The sequence below is a fragment of the Pteropus vampyrus genome, unplaced genomic scaffold (assembly GCF_000151845.1).
Source record: "Pteropus vampyrus isolate Shadow unplaced genomic scaffold, Pvam_2.0 Scaffold360, whole genome shotgun sequence".
Classification (NCBI taxonomy): domain Eukaryota; kingdom Metazoa; phylum Chordata; class Mammalia; order Chiroptera; family Pteropodidae; genus Pteropus; species Pteropus vampyrus.
The window spans coordinates 912004-932912 of NW_011889141.1; the positions used below are offsets into that span (position 1 = coordinate 912004).

Consider the following 20909-nt stretch of genomic DNA (forward strand, 5'->3'; position numbering starts at 1 on the left):
CATCCTCAGCTGTCCATCAAGGATGCGGAGCCACGCCCCCGATTGCTGGGGGCCGTTGCCCTGGAGCGCACACGCCCCCTGCTGGCCCAAGGCGATGTGTACCGGCCAAGGGCCACACACTGCATATTGCTCAACTCCAACTTCTGGGATATGGCAACTATAATAAAACCTCACTAATTAAGACTGATTGAAATAAAACCAGTCTCAATTGTTCAAAGGTATATTTTGACACTTTGAGACACTTTCCAAAAGTGAGACACTTTCCAAAGAGATGCAGCAATTTGGTGAATGATGGATTTATATCGGCTATGTCGAGAGCAAATGTGGTTTTCCTGGCCTGCTTTGACGTTGCTAGAGTCAAGAAGATACACGCTAAATTGATTTATTCTGCAGGGATTCTGTGACCAAAAATAATGAGACACCAGGACAGACATAGGCTAGACTTGTTTATTTTGGTCATCAACAGTTAGTGTGGAAAATAATCTGAAAGGGTAGGTTGACATCACGATTACATGTTACTATTGACCGAGAACACAAACTTTGTTTTGCTGAGTTGCAAGCACATAAAACAATGAATGTATATGATTAAGATCCCGGATAGGTTATGGAAAAATGAAAAGAGATTATGCGTTAGGGACTGGGATTATGAATCTTTGTGGAGCAATTATTTCCTTCCATAATATCATACGATCTTTTGTTTGTTTGTTTTGGAAGATTGGCTTTCTCTCTCTCCTTTTCTTGTGCTTCCTTGAATCACAATGGTCCCTTCTTCATCATTAGTATTTTCTGTATCTCTTTCATCCCTTACCTCCTTTCTCACAGAATTCCAAATCCAAAGCAAAAGAAAAAATATCATACATGCTCGTCTTCGACTCTCCAAAAGCACCAGGCCGGAGACTACCTCTGAGCTTTGTTCTTGCTGGTGGTGTCTTTGCCTAAAAAATTCTCCCCAGCATGACCTCCAGAAACCCCAGTCCCCCTTCAGGCCAGTCTCTCAATCCAACTGGATCAAGACCTTTCATTAAAACATCAGATTTTAGGGTTCGAAGAACAAAAAGAAAAGGAGTAAAGGATACTTCGATTCATCCCGCCAAGAGCCATTATTATTCCCATCCCACAAATGACAAGGCTTAGAGTATTTATGCAATTTGTCCCAAGTGGCACATTTAGCCAGAGGGGAAATTGATATTCACAACTTGGGCTCCCCGCAAAATAAATAACACGTGTTTCACGGCAAGGAGGTTTGTGCAATAACAGGCAAGGCATGTGGCAACGTAAAAGTGTCTCGGCGAGAAAGAAGGGAAAGGAGAGAATCAGGTTAGAGGATTCTGGAAGATCAAAAGTAGAATCGAGGGAAAAGGTAACCTAAAGTTTAGAGAACAATTCTTACTTCTCGTCATGCGATGAGGGTATGAAGAAACTCTGGAGACTTTCTTGTGGTCTGGGTAGTGTAAATCCAGAAACTATCAGTAGTGATTTAAGGGGACGCAGGAAGTATCAGGGAGAAAACAGGACCTGACCAGCTGAAACAGAAATTCCCAGGTGGAAAAAGATAAGGCGGCAATTAACAAATGTTAGAAAGACTGTTAGAAAGATGAATGGAAAGCAGGAAAATACTGGCTCTAACTTATGTTCAGCCTGATTTTGTGTCTGGTCTTTCTGTAGCTGCCATGTTAATCGTGGCAGAGTATTACAACAGAACAAACATAAATGCTTAATAACACGCGAGAGAGTTTGCGTCTAACTTGATTCACCCGCAAGCAGGTGCTACTATTGAAATGACGTGGCATTAGTAATTAATTACAGTTGTAATGTATGTGTATTTTTGATAAGCTATGAGAATTTATAATTCATAATAACCCACTTGGCAATAATAACTTATAATTATACATCAGTAGTACTAATAGTAATATATTTATATTTCTTAGATCTTTCATTTCAAATAATTTGTACCATGCCTGTAAACCTCAGACACTCCATTTTAGTATCCAAACTATACCTCTCAAATTGCCTCTTCTTCCCACTGATAATCTTTAACCAAATGATGTGTCCAAATTGTAATTTGGGATATGGCAACTATAATAAAACCTCACTAATTAAGACTGATTGAAATAAAACCAGTCTCAATTGTTCAAAGGTATATTTTGATGATACTTCAAAAAATGCCATAGTTGGTTAAACATCAGGTTTCAATGAAAAAGTCACTCTCTTCTTTTTCTGTGGACCATTCACAACAAAAGTCATCCCTCCCACACCCCACCCAGTTACCTATAGCTCTGTAACAAACCACCCTATAACTAATTGCTGAAAAAAGCAGGAAGCATTTCTTTTGCACATAAATATGCAATTTAAGGAGGGCTCGGGGAGGACAGCAAATCTCTGCTCCACACGGAGCTCAAGGCAGCTTGAAGATGGCTGGGGCTGGAATTATCCGCAGTCTTGCTCATCCACATGTCTAATCCTTGATGCTGACTGTCACCTGGAAACTCAGCTAGGGCTACAGCCTAAGCACCTTCCCATGGCCTTGTCTGTGTTGCTGACTGCCTCTTTCACAGCATAGAGGTAGTTCAGGTCCAAATGAATGTTACTCAAGAGAAAGAGCTGGGCAGAAGCTGCATTGTCTTTTTTTTTTTTTTTAATTAAGTATTTTTGTTTCAAAATAATCATGGATTCAAGTGCAATTGTAAGAAATAAGAGAGAGATACCATGTACCCTCTTCCTCCACCTTACTCAATGGTAACATCTTATAAAGCTATACTTAAAAAACTATAACACATCACTACTGATATTGACACAGTGAAGATACAGAGTAGTTACAATTCTGCTTCTTAATTGATACAATATAATTATATCATGTATTACACAATATATATCATTATAGTATTATTTATACATGTTATATATTATATATGTAATACATAACATAAATAACATATGTACCTATATAACCTACATTGTATATATGTTACATTATAATAAAAGTATATTGATCAATATACCTTTTGTATGCAAATGTATGCAGTATAGTTCTTATCACCACGAGGATCCATCATGTCTCCCTTTTAGAGCCACATTCGCTCCTCCTGACGTGATGGATTACGTCACTTTTTAATGTTGAATCAGCCTTGCCTGCCTGGAATAAATCCCACTCTTTTGCTGACTTTAATCTATATCCTTTTATTATAATAAACCATAACCATGAGCATAACAGTTTTCCGAGTTCTATGAATCTTTTATCGAAGTGTTGAACCTGAAGGTGGTCTTTGGGACCACCTGAACTTGAACTATATAACAGTCTTGGCCAACAGGGAGCTCAGGAGCTAAAACGGCCAATGAAAGATGCCCTACACTTGCCATGTAACCTACATACTCATAGGTTCCAGGAATTAGAATGTATCTTCACAGGGATGCTCTCCACATAGCTCATGCAACTCACTTATGATCTTTTGTCCTGCTCATACTCAGTCCTGGGTGCATCATCTCCGTATTATAAGAGACAGTTTTTGGCCACACCCAACATTATGACTTGGTAAGTCTGATAGAACCCACCACATAACAGGCAGTTCTGGATGCACAGTCACTTTATGTCCCACGGCAGGTGTTCCACCTTTGCCAGGACACTAGCATGCCGGTAGTTGTTATTAAAAAGGCACATATTTCCACTGCAAATGGCATGGCCTTGCTCCGGAATCACAGTCGTCTACGCTGTGATTCTCCCACTTGGGCTTGCCATAAACTCCACGTGGCATCTTTTCCCATAGCTGATGCTCCTGATACCATTGAGTCAGTTAGGGTGCATGGTCCAAGCGGTCACGGCACTGTTTCCGCCATAGCCAGGATCTTCTGCAGAAGCCTTCCTGATCTAAGCCTCACTTAAAGCTGGCAGCCTACTGTGTCACCCTGTAAATGGGCTAAAGCAGTATCCTCGAGTATAGAACATGCTACTTTCAGAAACCAAGGAGGCAGTTCTTGCTACTTCACAGCGGGATGTGCAAGATTCAGTAATTAATCTTTTACTCTGGATGAGGCGTCCTGGCATGTCCCCGATGTAGTGGACCTCTGATTCTTCATAGCGTTCATCTCTGTCATCTGAAACGTGTGTGTACCATGACCTCTAATGCATTGACCACTTCTTGCTCATCTGGCCCGATTAGCATATCATCGATAGAGTGGGTTGAGGGTGGTCTGCAGGAAGTACAAACAGTCCAGACCTTTTCTATCTATATTACAAAGAAAGGAGAGAATGTTAATATAGCCGTGGAGCAAAACTAAAAAAATACATACCGTTGTCTATTCTGTGTGCGTGGAACTGGATGTGGTCCCCTTTATCTGACAGTGACAGAAAAAGAACCCATTCATCCCCTCAGTGGCCACATACCATGCCCCCAAGGTGGCATTAATTTGCTCTACCACATCTGGCACAGAGGCTGCAACTGGACCTGTCACTTGGTTTGACTTTGTGGTCGTCAGCTGTCAATCTCTAAGACTTACTAGGTTCCCGCAGGGGCCAGACTGGTAAGTTAAATGCATATACAACAGAGATCATTATTTCTATATTCTTTAGATCCTTAAGGATTTCACTGATTTTTATGCCCCTCCCCACACCTGCCAGCCTGGGTGAGTCAATGCAGAGTGGGGCAGAGTTTGCCAAAAACTTACAGGGTTGATGAGATAAAAATTGGAGTTCAGGATTTGATAAGGGAGGCGGTGCTAGTACACATACCCAGCTGTTGGGTGGGAGTCCCCGAGGGCTAAACTCTAAGAGTGGAGAGGCCAGAGGTGGACAGAGCCCTAACATTCTGTGACTCAGTCTCAAGTCACTTTCGTCCCTGACTGAATTAAAATGATCTTATTTCACTCTGTCTATTGAAAGACACAGTGACCCCCTTCCTGGAGGAAAAACACAAAATAAATCCAGGTGACAAAGTAAGAAATGAAGTTTCCCCAGGAAAGGCAACTGCCACTTTTTCATTTAAAATCCAAGAGGATGCTAAGGCCGAGTTGAGACGTTTTGGGTCTTTCTTTTTTGTTAGTCGATGAGTCTGAGTTGAGCCACCCCAAAAAGGGAACGCCAGGTAGAGGAGACCTCTTGGGTCTAGAAGTCAGTTTAAACGCGATTTAGCAACGGGTCATGGCTGTCTTTGTTTAGAAGGGGCGCACTGTTGGCTACATCCAGCAGGTGGCGATGTTGTACCGGGAAATGGCCTCTGAGTGCCTGGGCACCTGTCTTGTCTTTAACCAACGCTGGGATTTCCCTCTCTTTGGGGTGGGTGGGGAGCGGGGATTCTGTATTATTTAGGCTGGACTATTCCGAGGGGACAGCGAAATGGTTTGGGGACACGATTGGGTATGGCCTTTCATCCCCCCTGGAGATTGGATGGTCTTAACTCCATCTCTAATTATATTCTTTCTCCAAAAGCAGCTGAGGTTTTGGGGAGATGGGGAAAACAGGGACCCGGAGCTGGACAAGAGTGAATACGTGCTTTAATTTTTGGTTTTGAGCGGCTGGTAGTGGTTTGGGTTCAACCAAATAAATTTCTCATGTTTTACTTCACCCAGAGCTAAACAGCAGCAATTGGCATCAAATAGTGAGGGCGGCTGGCGAACACGTGGAGGTGGCTGGGAGAGTGGCACCCCTGCAGAGGGCGTGGGAGCGCCACGCCCCTTTCCACACACCTTGCCCCTCGTGACACCTCCAGCCTTGGGGTCCCAAATGCCCGCACCAAGCAGTGGAGACGGAGTCCCATTCCTCGATCGCCAATTCTGTCACGTTTCCTTGCAGTGAGCACTGTGGACAATCCAGAGGTTCACCAGAGAAGATGAAGGAATTAGAAAGCCCTGTGGGCCGGCAAACACGTGACTAAGGTTGGCTCTTGCCGTGTAAGAAGGAAGGGAGAGGTGGACCCAAATGAGGCCGTGGTTTTGAGATGGGTTCCCGCCTGGAGGGAAACCCGTAGGCTTCTTGGTCTTTTTTTGTCCTCAGACCTTTGGGTCACCGCCTATCTCAGGCCTTTTCAGATCTTCACGTCTTTTTTTTTCCCCCCACGCAAGGCCTTGTTGTGGCTCAAATCTTTCTCTCCTTCCCCTTATGAAGACATCAGCCATTGGATTGAGGGCTCACCCCAAATCTGGGTTGATCTCATCTAGAGATCCTTAACTCAGTTACATCTGCAAAGACGGTCTCCAAAAAAAAGTCACATTCACATCCACAGAGACTAGGACTTGGACATATCTTTTTGGGGTACACAGTCCAACCCACTACAACCCTCTAACTTTTCCTGTTATGAAACCTAAATAGTAATACATTTCCTCCCACAGAAGAGCCCCGGTTAATATTTCCCCTATGTCTGTGCTGTCCTCGCTGGATTTCTGAAGTTCAGAGCTCAAAAATGTCATGACGATAATTCAGTTCAACATGTTATGATAAGCTCGAAGGTGGGGGTGGCTGATCTTGTCCAGTTCCTTCAGCAATCTGCGTGGCAAGGGGAGAAAGAATGCTCCAGATCCTCACACCTTCTGACACTTTATCCCCACGGGAAGCCAGGAGACAGAATTGAGTTTAGGGCCCCTGGTGATCTGGATGGATTTACAGGTTCCAGATGGCTCTCCAGTGAGCCCTGTGGCGCTAACCCAGGTTCTGAGGCGAGTGACACCTGTGACCCAAAACTCACCCCACTGCTCAGTATGACCGTCCACCTTAGATGCCTTATTTTCTCATCCGTAAAACTGAGATGACCATCTCTACCCTCTGAGGTTGTGGCACAGTTGAAATGTGGTCTGCTGTTTAAAGTTTTAGCACGACCCTAACTATTAAGCACCGTGTCACTGTTAGCTACCATGATCACGTGACCGATGGAAGAGATGAAAGAAAATCGAGAGAAACGAAGAACTGGAGAGGAGGTGCCATGTTTGGGGAGAGCCACGAATTCAGTGCGACTTGTTGACAGTGTAGATATGGGCGATGGGGAGAAATGAGCGACCCAGAATCCTTCCGAAGACATTGGACTGGCAGGTGGTGGGGATGGTGGAGCTGTGAATAGAACAGACACAGATGGGGTGTGTGTGTGTGTGGGGGGGGAGGACTCTCCATGGCTGGGTTTTTAACAAGTTGAGTTTGAAGAGACTGTGTTCAGCAGTCTGACTTGTACGTTTGTGCTCCTGAGAAATATCGGGGCGAAAATAACCATCATAAGATGATCTAGAAAGAGGTGCTGGGGAAGCCAAAACAATAACCGTAATTGCCAAGTGGAGAATAAGGGATGAAGAAGACTAGAGATGGGACTCTGAGGGAACATGTGGATACTATTAGGGGAGAGAAGAGAGAGGAATGGTTTGAAAGATGGAAGGAAAGTCGAGATGCCATAAAAAGCTAAGAATAAAAAGCCCAATGAGACAGAGGACTAGGGATTGTCAGGGACTAAGGCGGGGAAAGGGTCAGACAACAATAGGGTCACTTCCGGGCTTTCTTTGCGGTGTTGGTGTTGCCATGGTGGTAACGAGAATCTTGCATAGGTGAAACTCATAGGACAGTATGCCAGAATAAAAGAGTGCCTTTTCCTGAATAACAATTAAAAAGTAAAAAGGAGAGCCTGTAGGAAACTTGATGAAAGACCAGTGGGTTTGACCAGAGGTCAGACATTTCAAAGAGCTGCTGTCCTTCCTCCTACCTTTAGAATTTCGCATCCTTTTCCCTCCCTCCTTCCTCCTCCCCGTCCTGTCAGAACTCTAAAAAGTATGACATGTTCTTCAGAACGTAAACCAACTCTCCCCATCCAGCCCAAATCAAGAATTCATAAAATCACCACTTTGAGAGTTTGAAGGACCAGGGGAAAAGGAATTGGGGTACCTCATTTAATCCTCTCGATAATGATTAGCATTTCCACCTTACGTTTGAGAGGCGGTGTAGAAGAGTTAGGAGCAGGCACCCTGATGCCAGACTCCCTGGGATTGACACCCCGCTTCTCAAGAGCTGTACAAGCTTGGCGAGTTCCTTAGCTGCTTCGTGCCTCAGTTTCCTCATCAGTGAAATGCAGATAATGCAAGTACTCATCTCACAGGGCTGATGTGAGAATTGAGAGTTTGTGTTCTGGTGTGAAAGACAAGACAGGATAAATAAGGCAACAGATGTTTTGGAAAAGAAACAAAGGTAGCAATAAGAAATAAAAGGCCATATTTAAAGCTTTTTCCTATGTGGAAAATAAGCAAAGACAGGAAAGAAGTAGGCTTCAAAAGGGAACAGGAAGAAACTTTTTTTCCCCCTACCTGTGTTGGATCTTAGCCTGATTTTTTACTTGATATTTCTCTGTGAGGGCATCAGATCTTAAACATGGCAGAATATTTCAGCTGAATAAAAACACCTGGGAATAGAATTTGTTAATAGCATAATGTATTTGCAGCATAGCGTGCAGAGGACTTGCAGTAATCAGTTAAAGTTGCAACGTACACTTTATAAGAACTGCATTATGACCTAACAATGACAAATTCTGATTTCATATACGCGCATGTACTGTACGTGTGTGTATGCTGGTTGCCCATTGTCAATTTAGTAGCACCCCTACTTTTTTCCCAGAATCCTTGTGTGTTCTGAGTTAGCATCTGTCAACGAGAAAAACTCGTAAGAAACTTGGAAGGGGGAAGTAAAGTGGTAGGCATTACCTCTTGGAAGATCATGGCACTGCACAGTATCTCCACAAGCTCCTACTTTAGTGTGTGTCTGATATAGCAACTTTGCAGCTGCTCTGAAAGTTTCTACTTTACCGTCATGATGACAAGAGGCGGGACCTTCTTAGACTTCCCTACATCAATCAGTCGCTTCTCCCCTCCTTCCAATGCTTTGGCTGACTCCTCTGGCTACAGTCTTACAGATCTTCTCTTGCCCTGCTCCTCCCTTCCCCATACTCATCCAAACCCCTAGTTCCTTATTAAAAACCTTATTTTTATAATAGTTACAGTGGCTTTATTCTTCTGACAGAATCTAGACGGATACTGTCTATGTAGACATATGCTAGGTCATCCAAGACCACCCCAATTTCATGAATAAATCCCATAATCTCCTGAAGAATATCATGATATCATGCATTCTGACGGTATTAATTTGTCTAAAATCCAAAAAACTGGAAATACAAAATGCTGGTGAGGATATGAAGTATGAACCCTTCTTCATTGCTGGTGGGAATGCAAAATGGTACAGCCACGTTGGAAGACAGTTTGACAGATACTTACGAAGTTAAACATAATTTCACCATACACTCCAGTAATCACCCTCCATGGTATTTACCCAACTGAGTTGCAAACTTCACGTTCACGCAAAATTTTGTACACAAATGCTTACAGCAGCTTTATTTATAATCGCCAAAAACTGGAAGCAACTAAGATATCTTTCAAAAGGTGAACAAATAAGCAAGCTGTGGTATATTCATATAATAGAATAAAAAGAAACAAACTATCAAGCGATGAAAGGACACAGAAGAACCTTAATTGCATATGGCTAAGTAAAAGAAGTTAATCTGTAAAAGCTACATACTATGTGATTCCACTTATTTAACATTCTGGATGAAGCAAAACTCTGAAAACAGTAAAAAGATCAGTAGTCACCAGGCGTTCAGGGGAGGTGGGTGGATAAGAAGGGAGTTTTAGGGTGGTGAAACAATTCTGTATAATATTATAATGGTGGATATATGACATTAGGCACTTAAGACCCACAGAATTGACAGCATGAAGAGTAAACCTTAATGTATGCAATTAAAAAAAGCACTTAGGTCAAAGGAATGAATGCAGGCTATGACAAGACAATTTATGTTACAAGCATATGGAATGAACTCACTGAAGGTGGCGGGAAGGAGGTGCTGACCTAGGTCCTTCAGGAATGAGTCTGTAAGACTCCAAGCAAACGGAACCCAGAGAAGAGTAGGTGTAGCCACACTTATATCTGACAAAATAGATTTCAAGGCAAAAAAGGGAATGAGAGACAAAGATGGACAGTTAATAATGATAAAGGGGACACTACAGCAAGCAGACATAACACTTATCAATAGATAGGTGTCAGGAAGCACCAAAATATATGAAGCAACTAATCACAGAACTAAAGAGAGAAACTGACAAAAACACTATTATAGCAGGGCACCTAAATACAACATTGACAGCTTTGAATTGATCATCCGAACAGAAAATCAATAAGGATATATCAGTCTTCAATGACATATTAGAACAAACGGATTTACGGGACCTTTCACCCCAGAACACCAGATTATACATTCTTCTCTAGTGCACACGGAACGTTCTCAAGGATAGAACACATGTTGGGACACGAAACAACAAATTTAAGAAGATTGAAATCATACTGAACATACTCTCCAAGCAAATGCTTTGAACCTGGAGATCAACGGCAAGAAAAAAAAAAAAAAAGGTGGTAAAACCCACAAATACGTGAAGATTAAACAACATGCTACTAAAGAACAACTGCGTCAAAGAAGAAATAAAAGGAGAGATCGAAAGCTAAATAGAGACAAAGGAGAATGAAAATATATCAAAACTTTTAGGACACAGCAAAAGTGGTAATACGAGGGAAGTTTATATTGTTCAAGAAAAAAAGAAAACCTTAAATAAACAACCGAACACTATATCTTAAAGAACGAGAAAAAGAACAAATGAAGCCCAAAGTCAGCAGAAGGAAATCATAAAAATTAGAGTGGAACTAAATGAAATTGAGAAGAAAAAGACAATAGAAAAAATTAATGTAACAAAGAGATCGTTCTTTGAGCGTTCCAGGGGTGCAAGGATGGTTCGACATATGTAAATTGATCAATGTGATATACCACATTAGCAAAATCAAGGATAGAAATCATGCGATCATATCAATAGATGCAGAAAAAGCATCTGACAACATACAACATCCACTTATGATTAAAACACTCAATAAAATGGGTATAGAAGTATATTAACATAATAAAGGTCATATATGGCAACTCCTCAGCTAATATCATACTAAATGGTGAAAAACTGAAAGCTTTTCCTCTAAGATCAGGGACAAAACAAGAATGCCCATCTCATTACTTTTATTCAACACAGTACTTGAAGTCATCGCCAGAGCAATCAGGTAAGAGAAAGAAACAAAAGGCTTCCAAATTCGGAATGAAGAAATAAACTTGTCACTTTTTGAAGATGACATGAGTAATTATTGAAAACCCTAAAGACTCCACACACAAAAAAACTATTAGAAACAATAAACAAATACAGTAAAGTTGCAGGAAACAAAATCAATGTACAAAAATCTATTTCGTTCCTATATACTAACAATGAAATTTCATAAAAAGAAATTTAAAAAATTCGCAATTGCTACAAAAAGAATAAAATATCTAGGAATAAGCTTAAAGGATGTAAAGGCGTCATATTCTGAAAACAACAAGACATTATTGTTCAAAGAGCTTGAAGAAGACACAAAGAAATGGAAAGGTATTTCATATTCATGGACTGGAAGAATCAACATAGTTGAAATAGCCGTATTATCCAAATTTAATGCAATCCCCAACAAAATCCCCAACAAAATCCCAATGGCATTTTTTTTAACAAGTAGAACAAAAAATCATCAGAATTGTGTGAAACCACAAAAAATCCAAATAGGCAAGGCAATCCCAAGAAAAACAGACACAAAGACCAATGGAACAGAATTGAGAGCCCAGAAATAGACCCACGTATATGTGGGGAAATCATTTTTGACAAAGGAGCCAAAAACATACAATGGAGAAAAGAAGCTTCTTCAATAAATGATGCTGGGGAAACTGGCACATGCAAAAGAATGAAACTACACTGCTATGGGTCACCATACACAAAATCAACTCACAATGGATCAAAGACCTAACCATAAGACCTGAAACAATAAAATGCGTAGAAGAAAACATAGGTGCTAAACTCATGGACTGTAGATTTAGAGAGGATTTATAAATTTGACCTCAAAGGCAAGAGAAGTAAAAGCAAAAATAAAAGAATGGAACTATATCAAACTAAAAAACAAAAGAAAACATCAACAAAATAAAAAGACAACCAACCAAATGGAAGAAGATATCTGCAAACAACACTTCTGATAAGGGGCTGATATCCAAAATACATGAAGAACTCATACAGCTCAACAACGAAAATATAAACAATCCAATTAAAAAGTGGGTGGACAACCTGAACAAACACTTCTCCAAGAAGACATACAAATGGCCAACAGGCATATGAAAGATACCCAACTTCACTTGCTATCAGGGAAATGCAAATCAAATCCACAATACGATACCACCTCACACCCGTTAGAATGGCTACCATCAACAGGACAAGTAATAACAAGTGTTGGAGAGGTTGTGGGGGAAAGGGAACCCTCGTACATTGCTGGTGGGAATGTACATTGGTGTGGCCCCATACTGGAAACAGTATGGAGGGTCCTCAAAAATTTAAGAATAGCACTACCATATGACCCAGCAATCCCTCTTCTGGGTTTCAAGTGTACAATATAATAGAAAACATTTATTTGTAAAGATATATGTACCCCTGTACTCACTGTAGCATTATTCACATTGGCCAAGACATGGAAACAACCAAAGTGCCCTTCAATAGATAACTGGATAAAGAAGATGTGGTACAAATATACAATGGACTACTACTCAGCCATAAGAAAAGATGAAACATTGAGTTTTGCGACATAATGGGTGGATCTTGAGAATATCATGTTAAGTGAAAAGTCAGATAGAAAAAACAAGAACCCTATGATTTCACTCATATGCGGGATATAAAACAGAAAGCAAGAAACAAACAAAACAAAACAAAACTACCTCATTGACATACACAACAGCATGGTGGTCACCAGAAGGGAAAGGGGGGAGAGGAAGGTAGACAGGAGTGAAGAGGGTCAAACGTATGGTGATGGAAGGGGACTTGACTGGGCAGTGAACATATAATACGACATACAGATGACGTATTACGGAATTGAACATTTGAAACTTATAGAACCTTGTTAACCAACGTCACCTCAATAAATTTAATGAAATAAATGTTTAATTGCAGTTCTAAGATTTGCTATTGATTGACCCACACATTTTCTAAGTGCTACTTTCTGTGTCAGATATTGGGGATAATGTGATGAACAAGTCTTGGATCCCGCCTTCAAGCAACTGAACTTAGAGGAAGATACGGAAGATGGAAAAAAAAAAAAAAAGGTTACACGACTTCTCATGTCATAACATTATTACTTAATCTTATCCTATTGCTTTACTTGAAAATAGGGATAATCATCCAATTCGTAGAGTTGTTAGGACAAGTTACGTGTGCTTAGAAAAATGCTTGCTGCATAGGAATTGGTCAATAATATTATTATTGTTGATGAAATTAAGCATTTTGGACTTCAGAAAACTATCATCAATGCCTATAGAATAACAACTCCGTAAGTAATTCTCGTAAAGCTAGGAAATAGACTGAAGCCTCATCATCCTCAGTCCTCATCACTCGCCATTTCTACTTCCTGCTGAGTTATGCATACGTCTTCATACCACATTCCATAATTTTGTTTAATATGTTGGAGGATGGACTCCATAGTAGGGCCAAACTCAATGATACTGGAATGCCCTTTTTGGTAGTCATAAGCAAAGCCAGCGCTATGCATGGCCACCAATGAACCTTTTGCATCAAACACTGGGGATCCAGAAGACCCAAAATAAAAGGTGGTGTTATAGGTAATGACATTATTCCTATGAACCATTTCCTGGAAACTCTTTTGAGTGTGCATGCAGATATACGGTATATCACTGAAACCCTCTGCTTTTCTAGCCTGAAGATGCTCCTGACATTTCTCTTCTCGCTCACCCTGAGGGATTATAGCACAAGCATCAGTAGACTTTGCCTCTCCAGAGGGATGGCCAATAATATATATCAACCCATTAGGTGGCACAGGGACAATTCCATCATATAGTCCCGAAGGTAATTGCTGTCCATTTTCCTTCAATTGCAGAACAGCATAATCAAGAGTTATATCAGATACCTCGAACCAAGGTTCAACACAAAAACATTCCTCATCTTTTCTTGGGATATCTTCGTAATCAAACGTCACACGTACACACTGACCAATTATGTCTGCCCACTTACTTTGCTCTATTCCTCGTCCCACAATGTCCTCTATCACATGCCGACAAGTGAAAATGTACAGCCCTCTAAAAACAAAGCAGGTGGCAGAACCCACATTCCCATTGTTGTCCCACCTTATGTACCCAACCGAGTTACTGAGACGAGAAAGAAGTTTGTGTGTTTTAACTGCAGTAGAGTTTTTCGTCAGTTTCCCAAAGTTTGTTTTATGCAATTGAAATAATTTTTTCTCTTTTTTCATCTGTTTATCGAAGCTTTCTCTAATTTTTTCACACTCTCTTTGCAAACTGGGGTACTGGTCCATAGTTGCTTCTTTCGACTCACTGGTGTTTCTTGTCTCTGACTCAGGATTCTGAGGGGCTGGTGCCCAAGAGCCCATCCCTTTCTCTACCTCAACTTGAAAGAGCTTGCCCTCTAAGTCATCAACAACCGGCTGTGTGTTTTCTACAACGGAGTCCAGGTTTTCGATGAGTTTCCAATAATCATTCTCCAGGAAGGAAAGGAATCTGCCGTCCTTGCACACAGCGTCCTTGATGGTTTCTCCTTTGAAAGCAAAGACGCAGAGTTTGTGCCCTTCTTTATGAAGTTCCCCGCATTTGACGATCCTTTTCGTCCTCTTCCCAATCGCATGGATGAAAAATTTAACACAGTCAGTAGACGCCCTGTCATGCCGGCCAAAGATCTGGTTCTCTTCTTTCTCCTTACTTTTACTCTGGGCAAATGTAATGATCAGGTGGCATTCACCAGGAAGACAGCTCAGGGGCATTCCAAGGTTCAAGTATCCTTCGATTCCTTCCATGCCACGCACCAGCATTTCTTGGCCCTGATGAGTTTTCACCTCTTCTTTGACGGCCTGAAGAGTGTTGAGTGCTTTGTACAAGCTACCACTCTCAGGATGCCTAAGGATGTATTTCATTTTTTTGTTTTTCCTGTGGTGTATATCCAAGGTAACGTGAATTACCTTATTTTTGGATGTAGCCTGGTCTTTGGGTGTTTGAGCTTGAGTGTTAGTTATATCTTTTGGACCTTTTCTAGAGCTCGTCTTCATCTGAGGAATGCTGGAAATATTCTCTTGTTCTTTGGTGACCTAAAAAGAAATGTTAAGTACCGTAAAACTACGAATACAACCCTTGTCTTTTGCTTCTCTTTCTTAGTATGAATTCACAAAATTTCTATAGGAAACTCAGAACCAATGTCCAAATGTCACTGACTAGAAATAAATCAGAGTTTGAGTTGGGAGCCAAAATATATGCTGAGTTTCCTGTGCCATCAGTCACATAAGCTTTTAATACTGCTACACTGCTGCATTTTTCTGAGAAGTACGAGGAAAGAAACAACTGTTTTCTAGGTGCATCAAAAACGGAGATGCTTAAAAGTCTGCCAGCTCTTTTATAGTGTTATTTTAGGCCCTGTTTACTATTTTCCGCTGTGTAATTTGTACTTTTTCCAGGCCCAGTGATGGATGGCACCAAAAATTGTTCCTAAAGCACCAAATCAGCAAGAAAAGGGTACCATGGTTTATTGTCAGGCCTTAAGTGTTAAACAAAACCATCATCAGTTATCCAATCGTTTGTTCATAATAATATAGTTATTTCTAATAATAAAACCCTGATTCACCTAGCAACTATCATGCAAAGAACTCAAATTATTTCCTCTATTATGTCCACTAATTCCCAAATCCTGCGAAATGAGGAACAACACATATGGCTTCTATGTCCTTTTAATGGAGAAACAGAGACATAGGAAATTTTTCCCGTGAGTGCTTTTCTTAGGGTTATATAATAACCGTTAACAAAGTAAGTATCAGAGTTCCAATACATAGTCCAATATTTTTTTCCATTAGAATACATATATGTTCTAATATATATGTATATACTTTTTTTTTTTTTTTTAGGAGGCAACCCTTGGTTGACCTCACAGATTGCAAAGAACTTGTCAGCTTACAATCTCTTATTTTTTATTTTTTATGCCTACAGTACCTGGTCTTCCTAAGTGGTCTCCCATCCAAGTACTAACTAGACCCGACCCTGCTTAGCTTCTGAGATCAGAAGGGATCAGGATGGTTCCGTGTGGCATGGCCATAGATTCATTAGACTATATATTCTTTTCTGGTAAATTTTATATCTTCGATTCCCATTTTTATAGGGCGTTATCTTAAAAACCAGGAATGGGCGAAGGGAGAGGAATTACATAAGGAGGATTAATCAAATAGCAGAAATTCAATAAAAAATGATTCCTATGTCTAAATGATACATTTTTGCCAAGTCATAGTCATCATGGCATGGGTGTCAACAGATGCCACTTGCTTGTAATAGGAATAACAACACCAGGATTGTAGTGAACACTAAGTATAATATCATGTGTGACAATGTCTAGCACAACGAATGGCACATTAGTAGGTTAACTCTATTTTCCTTCTTCATATAATAATCTGGCTCAAAAAAAGGAACATAAGGTAATATATATTTACTCCAGGCATACCTACAAACTCTCAAAGAGCATCCTTTTGGCCTAATGCCTTCAGAAACATCCTTGTCATACAGCCCATCACACACTGCTTGATTTCCAACTATTCAAAGGATTCTTAGGCAGATACAGACACTTTCAAAAGGGAAAATGGGGTAAAACATGGTTATTAGCTTGCACTGTCGTGGAGTAGGACAGAGAAAAACAGGACTAGATTTGGCTTGATTTTTCTAGACACTTGGGTGTTCTAGTTAGAACTAGGATAAAGGAAAAGTTAAAGGCTTTTAAGTTGTATTCTCAAATGCTCACCATTTCTCAGCCTTCTTCTTAACAAATTTTGAGGCGTATTTTAGACTCAGGAAGGGAGTGACTGTTTGATATGATAACAGAGCCCGGGTAGTAGTAAGACCCCCTACTTAATGTAAGTGAAATTAAGTCCAAGTCTTCACTCCACTACTGCCTTAAGCAACAACTCACTTTTTTCCTTTCCTTCTAAACAAATGAAGGATAATAAACTCCTCCCTGCCTGCCTAGCAAGGTTAGAGTAAGGATACGTATTTTAAAAATTGTTTTATAAACTGTAATGCACTATACAAATGTAGGTTTTTATTGTTATCAAATAGATTGGCCATATTTGCATGGTAGATATTTTCAAGCTCTGAAATAACACTAATTTTGTTTTCCATGTTTTACTGTAATACGTTATATTTGATTTGTTCTTGTTCTTTAGGAAATGTTATAATAGCTTTTGGTTAAAGCTATTTGATATGATGGCCAAGATTTTTATTTAAACTCCTTTTTGCTGCCACTCTCCAAAATGAAAATAAGATGGATGTGAAAGATTTTAATTTATTTAATATTCCCTACATATAATGAGGTGATTTCTTGGCATGAAGACTATGTAACCCAGTGTCAAGAATGGCTAAGTCTATTATCGTTATATTCCATAAAGAGTAGTTACAAACATACCTGAGGAAAATACTGGTCAATTTTCTTGATATTCTTTAAAGTGGATGAGGCCTTCTGCGATCTGCGTTTCTTAGAGCTCATAATGGCTTGAAGATGAATGGACAGTTCAGCCGAAACACTAAAAAGGTTCAAGTGAGAGCAATATCTTCATAGCGATCATAATTGTATAGAAGATAAGATTAATGGGGACCCCATATACCAACCTTTCCCTTTAGCTGTAGCCTTGCTGACCTCATCAGAGATGTCAACTTAGCAAGTAGACAGTTTTATCTGCCCACTATAATCGCCCCAACAATAAAAGCTCCCCTTGACGAAGCACCATACTAAATACTCTCCGAAAATTATCTCTAACTGCCAGTGCCCACAGATATCATCCAAAATCGGTATTTCTGCGTTTTGTATATGGGGAAACTAGAACGCAGAGAAGGTGGGTCAGAGCCACGCGGCAGAGATAGAATTCAAAGGCAGGTATAAATAACCTACAGACAGGTGTGCAGTTGGAGAAATCAAAAGCGTGCTCTAGTTACACTGACGTTAAAATCTGGCCTCCCGTTAAGTTGGAGATGGCACAGGGAGAGCACGAGTCCAGCAAAACGAATGGGAAGAGAACCACGAAGACAAAATAAGCTTTGAGAGTTTGCCTGGGAAGGTAGCAGCATTAGTGGCTGCTTTAGTTCATTTTGTTGAAAGAGGTATTTTCCTTTCTCTCTTTCCTCCGATGTCTCCCCAGAGGAGAATGCACAATGTAAATAAAGGAGCGAAATCTTCGGGCGTGATAAATACTGCCTGAACGGAAGTCGTGGATAGGCAGCAGCCTCCTGTCCTCAGTGTTTGTCACATAGCCAGCCCTCACTAAAGATACATTTATAAAGATACATTTGATGAATGAATGGAGTATGCAGATGATGTACTATGCCTTGTTCTGTATGCTTTTCATAAACCACCTCTTATCATTCTTACAACCCTGTGAGGTAGGTATTATTAGTCCCATGTTACTGAGAAAGAACTTGAACACCCAGAGAGATTAAGCTATTTACTCAAGGTCACAAAGCTCCAGAGAATATACTTCTGATGACTTTTTATTATGAACATTTTAAAATAGAAAAAAAGGAGAATAATATAATAAGCCTCCATATACCTATCACAGAGGGTTAATAATTGCTCATTTTTTGGCAAATTTGTGTCATCATTTCATTTTACTAGATTATTTTATAGTTAGAGACATCCTGACATTTTAACCCTGAGTATCACTTTCCATTTCTAAACATTTAGAACTTCTTCTTATATAATCGCAATACTAATTTATTCAGGCTAAGATCCAATTGAGGTAGATAAGCTGTCTTTATTATATTTCTTACGTTTCTTTCATTCTAAAAGAAAAGCATTGATTTGTTGAAGAGAACAGAGAAGTCGTTTGCGTAATGTTCACCTCCTGGCTTGCTTCTTCATATAGTTTAATTTATGCTCTAGCCCCTGTAGTTCTTGTCAAGTCGAATTTATCTAAAGACTACGCTTTAAAGAAGATGTGGTACATACATACAATGGAACATTACTTGACCATAAAAAAGAATGAAATCTTACCATTTGCAACAACGTAGATGGACCTAGAGGGTATAATGCTAAGAGAAATAAGTCAGACATAGAAAGAGAAATACCATATGATTTCACTTACATGTGGAACCTAAAAAACAATGTAAATGAACAAACAAACCAGAAACAGACTCACAGATACAGAGAACAAAATGCTGATTGACAGATGGGAGCCGGGAAGGGGAACAGGGTGAAAAAGGTGAAAGGATTAAGAAGTATAAAATCGGTAATGTCAAAATATTCACAGAGACGTCAAGTACAGCATAGGGAACATAGTCAATAATATTATAATGGCTGTGTGTGGTGGCAAGTGGATACTAGACTGACGGGTGGATGAAGACTTCGTAAATTACATAAAGGCCTAACCACTAATATAAAATAATTGTGAATTTCAATTGTAATTGGAAAAAAAAGGATGAATAACTAACTAGCCTCTAATTTAAGTATTTCCTAAATATATTCTTAAATACTATTTAAAATTTTTGATGTTAAAAAAAAGAGAAGACTATGCTTATTCTCTCAACCATTGCACTATCCAGGAGCCCTGGCTTCATCATTTACAGGTAATGAACTTTTCAGAAAACTCACTTCAGCCTCTCTGAACCTTAGTTTTCTGTTTGTAAAATGAGGGAATGATTCCAGATGAGATAACGAATATAAAAATGCTATTTAAACATTAGTTTGTATAATACTATCTGGGTTCAAATTTCAGGTTACCAATAACTCGGTGCATGACCTTGGGCATATTAATTAATACTCTATGCCTCACTCTCACTCTTTTAAGATGGGAGGAGTGGTACAATCAGCCTCCATTTATGATGCGATGATTAAAAAACATACTGAATGTTAAGCGTTTAGAACAGTGCCGGGCGCATAACAGGTTGCCCAGTGACTATTACTGCTGTTAATATTATTATCAATATACTTACCACAGGGAGGCTCTTCACAGAGCAGAGACCCTGGGGAAGCAAAAACAAGATGCATATAATTGCGGAACTGGGCTGTGCTATGAGGTCCTTCAAGGCGGGAAGTTACCGCCCAACAACTAAGAAAAATGTGCAGGTTCGGTGTGTCTGCAGATGACTCATCTTCTGGAATTTGAGAGAGGACCCGGGTTCTTTAGGAGTGAGTATTACACATAAGCCAAAAAAAAAGAAAGATAAAGTGGGCAGAAAGAAATCTTAGTTTTCCACTCCATTGGGATGAACATGCGCACGCCCAGCGCAGGCAACAGAAGGTTAAGACGATACCGGATATTCCATCCCCAACATGCTTTCCGTGTCACATCAAACGTGTTCTTAGCTGCCCTATCCTAAGCCTTGCCTTTCAGTTGGGGAAGTCACGGCTCTCCTGACATAAAGGACGTGCCCTATGTCCTCTAGTAAAGCCGCCACTGAAATAAAACCTGTGCCCTCTCGGCCCCGCAGGTGGGCAGCGCTGTCCGGCCCAGGCCTGGGGTTGGCGGCTGGTTCTCGCGCGCACCCCCAACCCCGGCCCATGGGAGCATCTCCGACCCCGCGCGCTCGCCGACTCCACCGCTCACCTCGCTCGCCACCAGCGTCAGGGACTCGAAGTCAGAGCCAAACCAAAGTCGGGTCTTTGGGGAGGATGCGAAACCACCGAACTGCGCAGACAGCTGCCCAGAAGAGCGCGCAGCGCCCACGTCAGCTGCAACCGCGGGACCTGCGGAGGGTGGAGCAGAGGCTTGAAATTTCCCGCCTTGGCGGAGCTGCGCCTGCGCTGGCAGTTGCGTTACTTCCACTTTCATATCC

At 40.6% G+C, this 20909-nt stretch overlaps 1 protein-coding gene and 1 pseudogene across 2 annotated transcripts; both read right to left on the reverse strand.

Moving 5' to 3' along the window:
* Nucleotides 1-12985: 12985 nt before the first annotated feature.
* On the reverse strand, nucleotides 12986-20860 carry FAM111A (family with sequence similarity 111 member A). 2 transcript variants are annotated; one of them, XM_011379469.2, is made up of 4 exons: nucleotides 20681-20860; nucleotides 20067-20096; nucleotides 17548-17665; nucleotides 12986-15199 (listed from the first exon to the last, which is right to left on the reverse strand). In XM_011379469.2, exons 3-4 carry the CDS (start codon nucleotides 17626-17628, stop codon nucleotides 13466-13468), a joined length of 1815 nt encoding a protein of 604 aa, XP_011377771.1. In that variant the 5' UTR covers nucleotides 17629-17665; nucleotides 20067-20096; nucleotides 20681-20860; the 3' UTR covers nucleotides 12986-13465. The 2 variants fall into 2 exon arrangements, with proteins under 2 accessions (XP_011377771.1, XP_011377772.1); XM_011379470.2 differs by lacking the exon at nucleotides 20067-20096.
* Nucleotides 16080-16198, reverse strand: LOC111731304 (annotated as a pseudogene).
* Nucleotides 20861-20909: the final 49 nt, after the last annotated feature.

Coding starts and splice junctions, on each gene's coding strand:
- FAM111A (XM_011379470.2), bottom strand. CDS start 17,628: ATGAGCTCTAAGAAACGCAGATCGCAGAAGGCCTCATCCACTTTAAAG. Junction 15,200..17,547: donor TTGACCAGTATTTTCCTCAG/GTATGTTTGTAA, acceptor ATTTCTTTTTAG/GTCACCAAAGAACAAGAGAA.